Source organism: Oryctolagus cuniculus, chromosome 12 (genome assembly GCF_964237555.1).
Source record: "Oryctolagus cuniculus chromosome 12, mOryCun1.1, whole genome shotgun sequence".
Taxonomy (NCBI): domain Eukaryota; kingdom Metazoa; phylum Chordata; class Mammalia; order Lagomorpha; family Leporidae; genus Oryctolagus; species Oryctolagus cuniculus.
Genome location: NC_091443.1, coordinates 61,312,852 through 61,325,750, shown reverse-complemented (window position 1 = coordinate 61,325,750; position 12,899 = coordinate 61,312,852). Strand labels below are relative to the sequence as shown.

Sequence of the window (12,899 nt, the reverse complement as noted above, 5' to 3'; positions counted from 1 at the left end):
TGGAAGAACTGCTCAGGCAGAGAAGAGAAATTTATCAAAGAACCTAAAGACTGAAAAATAGCCAGAGATATAAATTGCTATTTGGAGCTTCCTATGTCAAAAAAGACAAAGAGATAACAAGGGTCTCCAGATACACTGCACAGCTCAGAGGCCACACACATCCAAATAGTCCAGCAGCATCCAAGATAATTTTAGGCCTGAACTAAGTTATATCTCAAGCCTGCGGAAACAAAATATGTCAACAAGAGGCCAATTTTGGCATTTTTGAAAAAAAATTAGGTTGTAATAATTTACTTGCCCCAAACTTTTTCAATTTATTTTTGTAACACATCTAATGATCTCAAATGCATAAATTCACAGGAAACAAAAATATGAGACTCCAATGACTCAGCCACATTTATTGAGCAACTCTCATCAGCACTGAACTGGGTATACAAAATAAAGTAGAAGATTCTCCCCAGGGTTTTTTTTAAAGTTCATGGGACATGCATGCTATGAAATATAATGTATAGACTTCAGAAACTTTTTGTACCAAAACAGACTCACTTTTTAGCTCCAGTTCTTCCACAAACATTCTGAATTCCCCTCATGTAACAGGGGACATTAAAAATAAACAACTAATCACACATGAAGAAAAACAGTTAAATAGATTGCCAAGTAGAGACAATCTACAGAGAGGGAACATTGGGGGAGTTTAGTATAAATGAGGCTTTGGGGGCTGGAAATGATGGATTTCCGGGGAAGTTCTTCACAGACAGGTAGTATTTTAGGCATGACAGCATATTGTGTTTAAAAAATACAATTCAAGGGGCCAGTGTTGTGGGGCAGCTAGTTAAGCCACCACCTGCAACAGTGGCATCCCATATCAGAGTGCTGGTTCACATCACAACTACTTCACTTGTGATCCAGCTCATTGCTAATCTACCTGGGAAAGCAACAACATATGGCCCAAGTAAATGGGCCCCCAGCAACCCATATTAGAGACCTGGATACAGCTCCAGGCTCCTGGCTTCAGCCTGGCCCAGCCCAGGCCATTGCAACCATTTGTCGAATAAACCAGTAGATGAAAGATCTCTGTACCCTCCTATCTGTCACTCTGCCTTTAAATTAAAAAAAAAAAAAAAAATCAAGATCATGAAGTTTAAGTAGGAAAGCAGACAGAAATTAAGATAAAGCAGGTACAATTATCTAGCTCATATCTACACAGAATTCTAAGCAAATGTTTATATTATATTTACTATATCAATATAAGCAGTTAACTTAATATCACTCACCTTTCCAATGCTACCATTTGTTCCTTGAACACTTTCCAACAATACACACATATGTATAATGCATATGTATTTACACACACCCTCAGAATAATTCACCAATGGGTACATTTCTGATGGGCACTAAATGATATCATCACAAAAAAAACCTGTTGAAACCCAGGTTATACCACATCAAGTTTAGTACAACTCACCTAATTCTAAGCTGGCTCCAAAATATAACATAATATCATTTTGCTATCATAAAACTTTGTAGTGACATGGCAAGTGTTTTGGGCTAATGTCAGCATAAGTAAAATGCTTAATATTTCAGCTATTTCAGTTCTCTAAGTTTTTTATCCAAAAGGATATGAAGTGCCGTATTGATTTAATATCAATGGTAAATACCTTTAAATAATGTACCATCTTTAAATGTTTAAAACTCTTTATGGTTTTTATCGATTGGAACATCTGACTAAAATATTACACAACTTCTATTAAATGAAAAATTACCTACAAGAAAATCACATGTGGCTAGTTCCCATATATGCCACAATTATTCTGCAATAGAATACATTTGTTTACTGCTTTTTGGAAAAGATTCATAAACACAAATTTGAAACAGTGTAAGAAATGTTTTCCTAATTCCTTTGGTTCTTACTTAGTTTGGCAAAATTTAAAACAAAGCCTTTCATATTAATAGATCCTCTGCTAATTCTTCATTAAATATATACAATCAACCTCTAGGCGTTATCTATTCCTCTAATTTCAAATAGTCTGTAAAGGCCTTACTAGATTTTATCATAACTCTGGAAAAGGTTAACAGTTTCCAAGAAATTGGTGATTTACACTTGTTTTAAAGGTTGAATCAGGTGGAAAAGAAGAAACATTGAAGAGTGTTAATAACAGACTCTACTGTAATTAAATCCCTATAAACAGTGGCTTAAAGAGACAGAAGAAAAAAAAACAAAAAATACGTGTAAGGCCCAAATAAAATCCTACTTCAAGGCAATTCTAACTATACAAAAGCCTTTAGGGTTTCTGCCATAATATCTCTTTTGTTTCTTCATAATGTATATTATAAATAATAAATTTGCACTTCAAGACATTTCATATAGTAAAGACACATAAATTATCAGATTAAAAGCTTCATTCCAAAGAAGTTCATTCTTTGTGGTTTAGCCAATACACAAGCACACAATGTCAGCTCCGGCCAAACTGATTACCAAAAGAGCACACCATTTTCTAAAATAAAAGTTTTTTTCCTAAGTAAAACCTGCAAGATTTTGTTCTATAAAGAGTTAATACTGTATATAAATTATTATACACTTAAAACTATTATTCTTATCTTACCGAAATTAATAGTACTACAAAGCTAAGTAATAATTTACTAGTAAAGCAGAATAAATTTGTAAAACCAGATCTGTAAATATCTGGGTGAGTTATTTTCCAAGTTATCACATACTAAATACATTTAAAATTAAAAAAAAAAAAAAAAGAGCAATCCTCCCAGTGAAAATTACCATTTGGTGTTTCAAACATCAACATCTTGGAGATTAATTCAGTGGTAATATCTTCTCATTTTAGTATAATAGCAGTAGCATCCACTGATATCACCACATAAAAAACTTATGCACTCTCAATACACCCATGCCCAGTACAAGAAAAGGACTCATTTAGTAACCATATTTTAGCACCTGTGTCAATTCACATTCCATCATTTGCTGTCCAATTATCTGAAGCCACAAGAAATATTCAACACTTGGAACTAAACTGATAAATCCCTTCTCATCTGTAAAATAAAACTTAACATTTTTGAATTGAGCTACTTGCATGCAAGATTAATAAAAGTTACTGTCATTGCGTTCAGTATTTTCAGCAGCTTTTCTCTTAACCAAGTATTATCTTAGATAGACTTCTTGATCTCCCTCAAAGTAAGTCTAATCTGCGGAAGGCAGTGAGACAGTGTACTGCACTGTGAATGGACAGCCAGGTATTTTATGAATGGAGGCGATCACGTGATCCCAGCACCTCCCCGAACTGATATTTCCCACATAACCGTGTCAACATTCTGAGAACAGGGGTAGTTGTTTATGTGTGCGTATGTTTTTTAAATTTAATCTGAAACTTCAAATTCTCCTTATTTCCTGAACTCAAACAGCTACACGAAGACAGACAAACAAGCTTCGAATTTTTCCTTGGGAAATTCTTTCAAGATGTCCAAGGTGATAGATGTTTAATTATTTTTTTTATGAATGAAGACTGTGCTATGCAAATGAGGGCGATTCACAAAAAGCGAGAGAACATGGCGGCCACTTCTGCTTCTAGGCTGCACTGACACTGCAGCAATCTACCTCCTTCTACACCCGCACATCAGAAGCTTGTGCTCTTAAAGCGGGTTGGGGGTTGGGGGTTGGGGGTAGACGCTACTTGGCATGTACGACAGACCTCGGCATTGGACTTTTAAAGCTTTTTCTCAAAAAGGTCTGACTTGAGGAATGCACTTTATTTAGAGGAATGCATCCTAAAGGCTAGTCCGAACTCACTTAACTCTTTCCAACCCGCCAAAGACAAACAAAACTTAAACTGAATGACAAGGAAACGGATGCTAACATCCTGCACGGAATTAAAACCCTTCTCCATAGAAAACCGTGCCCAACACCATTATTCCTCCAGGCAGCTGTTACGTTAAAGTCAAATGTTTAAAAAGGCAAATAGTTTGGAAAACATGGGGACATCCCAAAATAAGCAAAACTTAAGCCAGAATGCTCTAGAAGTTGATGAAGTCACCAACATGTTAAGCAACGTAAAATTCTGTTCAATTAACGGAAACCGGAGTATTTTAACACAACCCAAGGACAAAAATTAGAACTCCAAATTCTTCAATGTTCTTGATGAAGACACGTCCAATATTCCCAAAAGTAAACATAACAGCTCGACATCCCCCACACCCCAGGAGTCCTTAATCCTATTAAAGTCCAAAAATGTTTCCCTAACCCCATTTTTTTACAGGAATCTCACAGGTCACAAGTTTAAAAGGGGGAGTGGGGGTGGGGTGAAGGCTTAATAGGTATTTAAGAGTCATTGACTCATCGAATTAAGATTCAAGAGCAGTTTGCTACAGGAGGTGCTCCCACACATCAGTTTCCCAGTGAAATAGCCAGACAGGAAGCACGATGGATATATTCAAGATATGTTGGCTGACGATAAAACGAAAGAGGACAGGCCAAGGGTCTCCCAGGCGGAGGGGTCACTGCTACTGTCCCGATCCGTCCGCTTACTCCATCTCAGGGATGTACAACTGCCATCCCAACCCAACACTGAATCTGAATCCCCTTCCCCGACAGAAAGCAAGTTAACGCAGGGAGAGCGGAGGGCTGCTGCCATGAAATAAAATGGCTCAAGAAATCAGTTACATCCAGAAGCAGACGCACCGAACTCTCCAGGGGCGCAGGCTTTCGGGCGCCCGAGTCTCGAGGGGTCTGGGGCAGTGCAGACGAATGACTGGGGAGTGGGGGATTAGCAATCAAGATCAATGAGGCGCTTACTCGTTGTCAGAAGTCGCCGTCTCCTCGCTCATCTTTCCCTCAACGCGATCCGATCTGGAGATGGAGGAGCAACAGCAGGCAGGGGGGCAGCAGCAGCAGCACCGAGGGGCAGGAGGCAGCGGCGGCCGGGGGGGCGCGGGCGCAGCGGCTCAGGGGCCTCACCATGGTGGATGCCTCACCCGGAACGGTGCCCCCCCAGCCGGGAACCCCGGCCACCCCCGCAGGGGGGTGGCGGCAGCAACCTTCTCCGTGGCGACCCCAGCCTCTTCCCCTGCCTCAGCGCCCAGCCGAAGGATCCGAGGCGGCCAGGGGAGGGGAGGTAGGGGTGGGGGAAAAAAAAAAAAAAAAGAAGGTAAGGGGACTGCAAAGGCTGACTGGAGAGCTGCTCCTCCGGCCGCCGGGGTGGAGCGCCGCGGGGTCCGGCCAGGAAGGAGCGGGCGGGCGGGCGGAGAAGCCGGGAGCAGAGGCGGCGCTTCCCTCAGGGATGCGGCGAGGAGGAAGAAGAGCTGCGCCCGGTGGGGGCCGGCGGGGGAGTACCGAGCCCAGGCTGCGGGCGGCGGCGCGGTCCCGCCGGAGCCCACCCCACCATCTCCCGCCTCGCCGCTCTGGGCTGCCGCTCAGACCCCGGCGGCGCCTGGGTCGCTGCTGATCAGGCACGCACAGAAACGGGCGAGGGGCCCCACGGCGGCGGATTCCTCCAGACACGCTCCAGCCGGGACTCCTCCTGAGGGGGAGGAGGGGTGGCGGGGAGCGGGAGGCGAGGGGCAGGCGGGCCGGTGGCTCCCACCCGGGCCAGAGAGGAGCGAGCCGGCGGGCGGGCGCCGGGGAGGAAGGGGGACAAGGCGCCAAGGAGCAGCGGGAGGGGAGCGGAGCAGCCGCAGGTCCCCCGCCAGCCCGTGCCCACCGGCGGCTCCGCGGGCCAGCACCTCACGCCCGCTAGAGGGGAGCCGCGAGGGGGGCGGCGGAAGCGCTCACGCCGCCCGCTCCTTCCGCCGCCGCCGCCGCCGCCGCCGCTGCCCGAACCGGGGGCGCCCGCGGGAGAAGGAGGCGAAGTAGTCCCTCGCGACTTCTCCCGGTCGCTGGCTTCCCGCGGGGCTAGAGCAGGCGCAGGGCGGGGCTGCCGAGCTGGGCAGCCTGGGCTCTGAGGAGGTGTGGAGGGGAGGACTGAGAAGCTGCGGCCTGCGGGCGAATCACTGCAACTCGAAGTCGTGTGCAGCATAGCAAGTTTCAGGAAAGTAGTCCCCTCCTCCCTTCATTTCCCAAATCGTTGTCGAGCCGCTCGGGCGGGGAGAGGAGGAGGAGGAGGAGGAGGAGGAGGAGGGAGGCGGAGGGATACGCCATGCGCCGCGCTCAGTGTGCGTGCGCGCGCTCCAAACTCTTGGCACGCCGCGGAGGGGGCGGGGGTGGGAGCCGCGAGGGGAGCTGCGAGCGAGGGCGCATTGTTGCAGCGCGCTGCTTGCTCCCCGTTACTCGGCTTGCACTCTCCGGGTGGCTGGATCGAGCGGACTGGAAAGATAGTGTGTTCCGGGAGGAAATTCTAGAGGGCCCTCTTCTGTGTGTGTGTGTGTGTGTGTGTGTGCGCCTTCCTTGCAAAGAATGGAGCTGGCAAGAGTTCATCTTTAGTTAGTGGGGGGTTTTACCGGCAGGGACTGTGCAAAAAGAGCTCCGCCTGCTGTCCCTCTGGTTGCACTGCTGCTGTCCCCTAGCTGCGTGCACAACGTGTGTGTGTGTGTGTGTGTTTGTGTGTGTGTTTTAATTCCCAGTGCCTGGATTCTTACTGCGCAAGGGGTTTGCTGTGCAGGGCATTCATCTTCCAAAGCTGGAATGGTTGTTAATGGAGAACGACTTCCATTGAAGCCCAGGGTAGGCGTGTTACATGAGTTCTGGCGCAGCCAGAAGCACAGGAAATAACTCCCGCTGCGAGTGAGGTTGCATAACTATAGCGCAGGAGATGCCTCTGTGGCACCAACTGCTCTGAGCAGAGGCAGAAAGAGTATTGGATCAGCAGCTGCCACCTTTATGATGCGTTCATCTTAAAAGGTGTTTGCACGGAAACCTGCTCAAGTTGTAGCCTGGACCTAGGTCTGCCCAACCAGACAATTCGGAGCTCCTGGCCCTGCAAATTCTATCTATTCGCTACCTAGAAAGCCTACCCATGATCCTTCCTGGAGGACTGAGTTCCAAGCGCTCCCAAGTTTCTGACCCATCTCCCCAGGTGTCAGTCTAGCTCAGTCAGTGCACAGTGCTTTTTCTTCGTTCTCTGGTTGCTGCTCCTCCTCCTGCAAGAAGTAGAAGAGTTCCTGAGGAAGAGGTGGGAGAATGTACCAAATGTAGCACTCCTACCACCCATCTTCAGGAAGCTTCAGGATTGCCGATTTCCCAGCAGAGTGGATGCACTAGCCTGTTAGCAGTGTTTTCATGTGGCTGTGCTGAATAGATGTTTGAAGAGTGAATGAAGGAATTAAGTTAGTATGCTCATAAGACCATCCTTTGATTTCTGGTTTCTTTATGTAGCTGGCTTAGCAATTGCGTCCTCAGAGAAAGGAAGGGGCGATTTTGGGGTTGGGTAACGGGGGAGAGGTGTGAAGGTGGGTGCAGTGGAGAGGGTGTGTGATCTGGAATAAACGGAAAAGACTTCTCAACTTGCCTTTTTGAACTTGTTCTTGCTAATCACATGTTATTGGGACTACTGGTACTAGCCTTTTTTTTTTTTTTTTTCCAGTACTTTCACTAACCACTTTGGGCATGTAGGATTGTCTCAAGTCCCATAATTTATAAACTGTGTTTTTGGTTAAGTTACTTCAACTCTGGGGCCAGTGCTGTGGTGCAGTAGATTAATCCTTCACCTGCGGTGCTGGCATCCCATATGAGTGCTGGTTGAGTCCCAGCTGCTGCACTTCCGATCCAGCTCTCTGCTATGGCCTGGGAAAGCAGTGGAAGGTGGCCCAAGTCCTTGGGCCCTGCACCCATGTGGGAGACCTGGAAGAAGCTCCTGGCTTCTGTCTTCCATAGGCCCAGTCCAGGCTATATGGCTATTTAGTTACTGTCTGTAACTCTGCCTCTCAAATAAATAAATAACATCTTTTTTATAAAAAAAAAAGTTACTTCAGCTCTGCCTGTGTAAATGGGGATCACAGTGCATAACTCATAGAGCTGATGTACTGATCAGTAAGCTAATATACATAAAACACTTTGAACGGATGAATAATTTATAGTAAAAACTCAGTAAGTCCTAGCTGTTACTGTGAGTTATAAAACAGAGACACTAAAAACTCCATGGCAAAGTGGCAGCAGTCACTCCCAAAGTTAATATAAAGTATTCAGTCTCATTCATTCACTCACTCAGTAACCATTGGTCTCTTTTGTGTTCCACCCTTGCCATGACCAAATATATGGTATTGCACCAGTAAGTGATAACTATCGCAGTTACCATGATTAACCAAGTGCAAAGAAAGTTGGTCACTTAACAAGTGCATCTTTCTCTTTTGAAGATTTGCATCTGTTTGATATTCCTTTGCATGGAGGAAATCATGGATACAAGGTTTGGGAGAGGATGTGGAAACCAGTTTGGTTGTCACACGTCAGATACTGTGCAGGCCACTTTCACACATGATGCTTACCTGAAGCGGCAAGATCTGATCAACAACCCAAATTACTGCTTTTCATATTGTTCCCAACCACATGGGAACAAGTCATTCACTGACTGTTCCTACACCCTTCCGGGAGCACTTCTGTACTCTTCTTTGTAACAGTATGTTTGTAATTCTTTCCTTTCCATGGTTTACGATCTTCCCAGGAGTCTTTAGAAATTGTTCTTGTGTAGGCAGAGCTCTGTGTCTTCTCCTTTGAAGTAATCAGAAGTGGCCGTACAATGAGGCCCAGAGCCCAGGATTCTTCTAGTCTGACGTTCAGTCAGCAGCTGCCCTGAATGAAAGAAGCTTCAACCTGTTGATCACAGTGGCTAGCCCTCAAGAGGTGTAAGAGACCCAGCAACCAAGAGTAAGACCTTACTTGCACCCTGATTTGAACAAACACTTGAAAATATGAGACAATTTGAACAGTTTAAAATACAGGATTTCTTTTTTTTCTTTTTCTTTTTCTTTTTTTTTTTTTTTTTTTTTTTTTGACAGGCAGAGTGGACAGTGAGAGAGAGAGACAGAGAGAAAGGTCTTCCTTTGCCGTTGGTTCACCCTCCAATGGCCGCCGCGGCCGGCGCGCTGCGGCCAGCGCACCGCGCTGATCCGGTGGCAGGAGCCAGGAACCAGGTGCTTTTCCTGGTCTCCCATGGGGTGCAGGGCCCAAGCACCTGGGCCATCCTCCACTGCACTCCCTGGCCACGGCAGAGAGCTGGACTGGAAGAGGGGCAACCGGGACAGAATCCGGCGCCCCGACCGGGACTAGAACCCGGTGTGCGGGCGCCGCTAGGCGGAGGATTAGCCTAGTGAGCCGCGGCACCGGCCCAAAATACAGGATTTATAAAAGTCTTGGTTTGTGGTTGTGTTTCTTTGTAAGTCCTTGTCTTTCAGAGAGATGTGCTGAAATGTTAACAGACAATTATATCTGAGCTTTGCTTCAAAATAATTCTGGAAGGTGAGAAGTAGGGAGAAGAGGTAGGGATATTGATAAAATCAAGGTTGATTGTAGACTGCTGGAGAACATGTTCTCATTATTATTCGATTACTTTATATAGTTGCCACATTCCACAGTGAAGTTCCCTAAATACAGTGTGAACACTTATTTAAAATGCAGTTTCCCAGACTGTGGCCCAGAGATTGTGATCCATTGCTCTGTATTAGAGCCAACAGAGCTTTTTAATTTTTTTTAAGATTTTATTTATTTGAGAGGTAGGGTTATAGACAATGAAAGGGAGAGACAGAGAGAAAGGCCGTCCATCCGCTGGTTCACTCCCCAAATGGCCGCAACGGCCAGAGCTGAGCCGATCGGAAGCCAGGAGCCAGGAGCTTCTTCCAGGTCTCCCACGAGGATGCTGGGGCCCAAGCATCTGGATTATCTTCTACTGTTTTCCCAGGCCGTACCAGAGAGCTGGAAGAGGAGCGGCCACGACTAGAACCTGCACCCACATGGGATGCCGGCACTGCAGACGGAGGATTAACCTACTGAGCCACAGTGCCAGCCCCAGATCTGCACTTTTTAGAAGTATGGAAGAGATTTTCCATCCACTGATTCACTCCTCAAATGTCTGCAACAGCCAGGGCAGGGCCAGGCCAAAGTGAGGGACTAAGAATTCTGTCCAGGTCCCCCACATGAGTGGCAGTGACCCAAATACTAATGCCACTATCTGCTGCCTCCTGGGTGTGCATTAGCTGGAAGCTGAATCAGAAACAGAGGCAAGACTCAGACCCAGGCACCCCACTACGGGATATCCGATGGACTCCCAAGCAGCAGCTTAGCCAACTGTACCACAATTCCTGCCCCTGTAGCACTGGTTTTATGTAATTTTTAGAAGTTTTTCAGGTGAAGTATGCCAAAGCCTTGTCTGGGTATAGAAATAAAGGTGTATTGACTGACACACTCGTGGAATCAGGCTTGCCCTGGGACTTCCTGTTGAGACTGCAATGCTGCTTCAGTTTGGTGTTGCACACATGCTGCCTTGCTCTGTGTGCTCTCAGCAGATATTTGTTCATTTAAGAAGCCAAAAGAGGAGTCAGCCGTGCCAACTTTTGAGGTTCTAATAAGTACATAAAATACAAGTGCACACTTCCGGGTCTAAGATTACCTTTACCATTACTCCTTAGCAGATATTAGTAGAATTTTGTATTTGAAAACTGTAGTTAATATGTGCCTAGATCAAAGGACTCTATTTTCATGCTATCCTGTACTTTAATTTTTTTTTCTTTAGTGTAACCAGTCTCTTGGCTAATGAGCTCTGCCTCTCCGTGGAATTACTAAATGGTAACCATGTTTCTAAATAGTTTCCTTGCCTCTGGCCTTCAGGCTGTTTCTCCATCACTCTGGTTTCCACGTTCTTCCAAGCTAATACAAATTAGAAAGGATAAGCGTGCTATTTTCTCTTTCTCCCTAAGGACTGCAATTGTTGGTCTGGTCGTATCCGGTGAGTGTGAAATCAGTTTACTTTTCGTGCTATAACTGCCTTTTACAGGAAGTTTCCACAAGATAACAACCAGTACAAGGGAAATGAGCAGTCTGTGATTTCCTTTATTTTCTGTATAATCTTAGCAGGGAGGATGCTTACCAGACCCCACACTGCTAAATAAAGCACTGCTCCTTGACCGTCATGCTCCCAAATGGCTTCAACATGCCCATTCTTTAAAGGTTATGTTTCATTACGAGAAATACGAAGGGTTGAAATAATTCATCGCGACACACTTGCAAGGCCATGTGCATGTGGTACAAATTTAGTACAACAGAAGACTCTAGATACTTCATGCATTTCGCTTTAAGTATGGCATCATGACCTCCTTTTTTTTATTTTTAATATTTATTTATTTATTTGAAAGGCAGAGTTACAAAGAGGCAGAGACAGAGAAAGAGACATCTTCCATCCTCTGGATTACCCCCAGAATAGACACGATGGCCTCCTCCAGAGAGGAGATCCAGCAGAGAGCTGGATCAGAAGTGGAGCAGCCAGGACATGAACTGGCGCCCATAAGCGATGTCAGCACTGTGGACTGAGGCTTTATGCGCTACGGCCCCGTGACCTCCTTTTTAGTGAATAATAATTAACTGCTGTATGGGACTTTAATTTTTTTTTACTTTTTTGTTTATTTGAAAAGCAGAGGTAGAGATACACAGAGAAAGAAAGAGATCTCCCTTCTGTTAGTTCACTCCCCACATGGCCACCACGGCCAGGGCTATGCCAGGCTGAAGCCAGGAGTCAGGAACTCCATCCTGGTCTCATCTGGGTGATGGGGAACCAAGTACTTGGGCCATCTTCCTCTGTTTTCCTAGATGCATTCGTAGGGAGCTGCATGGGCTTAGAAGTAGAGCAGCTGAGACTCCAACCAGCTCTCCAATACGGGGTGCTGGCATCACAGGCAGTGGCTTAACCCATTGTACCACAAGGCTGGCTCCTAGACATTAAAATTTATAATGCGTGTGAGGAACTTCCCAGCACCCTTACCCAGCAGGTATTATTCTAAAACTCCAATTTTCAATGAGATTTGGGAACTGAAGATCAGGGAGGTTAGGTGTCTTGCCTAAAATAGACTTGTCACAGCATTTGTGCTCTCAGGTATGCAATTCCTGCCTTGAACTGGGCCTCTGCATTCCCTCCTATCTCAGATGACCTCTTCCTTACTATTAATTGAGGGTAAAAGTCAGGATACTTTGATAGCTGAAGTCTTGGATACACCCACAGAAGAACTCTATTTTGGAAAGCACAAGTTCCTTCATTTATTTGTAGAAAACACCTTACGTGCTCATGGTTAATACTGTAATCCTTGTTACTCAAAACTGCAGAGCTGTACCTGAAAGCCTGTTGGGAGACACATTGAAGTGCCCCCCATTGGTTCATGTGCACGTCAAGGATTAGGAAACCCTGTTGGCAGTCATCTCCTTGTGCTGAATGGCGTCCTGTCCTGACCTGACCCGCAGATGCTGCTCTTCCGGCCCGGTCAGCCTCAAGTGCACCAGGGCCCCAGAATCCCATCACCATCTCCGCTCCTTTTGCTGTCCCATCCCCAACAGGACTTCTGTTCCTGTCTCCTTGTAGCGCCTTTCAGGCTGACCACTCAGTACCGCGTTTCTGCTCATCTCTGGATTAAGCCCACTCCTCCCTCTTAGCTCCCGGCAGTCTTGGGACAGCCCCCACCCCCAGTCAGAAGTGCGTGCCCTGAGAGACTGTTCTTCCCATCCCTTCTCCTCTCTCAGATCTCCCTGCTTTCCTGGGAACCTCCCTTCTCTTCCTGCTTACCTGAGGCTGCCCTCCCCTTCCCACGTTTTAACATCTCACTTGAAGTGGGCTTCATTACACATCCTTGGAGTGAAGCCTGTGCTTCCGCACACGCTGGGCAGGGGTTGTTAACCAGGCTGCATTTTCTTGTAACTTCCACAGTCTACCATCATTTAAAAGGTGAGATTTTGGGGGCCAGGAAAAAGCCTGGCAAGAGTTTCCTCTGGA

At 46.2% G+C, this 12,899-nt stretch overlaps 1 protein-coding gene across 1 annotated transcript in view; it reads right to left on the bottom strand.

Annotated features, from left to right (window-relative positions):
* Positions 1-4,932, bottom strand: part of SPRED1 (sprouty related EVH1 domain containing 1) — a 122,613-nt gene extending 117,681 nt beyond the window's left edge. Inside the window, exon 1 of the mRNA XM_008269229.4 lies at positions 4,799-4,932. Within this exon, the coding sequence (XP_008267451.1) occupies positions 4,799-4,830 (32 nt within the window). The 5' untranslated portion in view covers positions 4,831-4,932. The remainder of the gene's footprint in view (positions 1-4,798) is intronic.
* Positions 4,933-12,899: the final 7,967 nt, after the last annotated feature.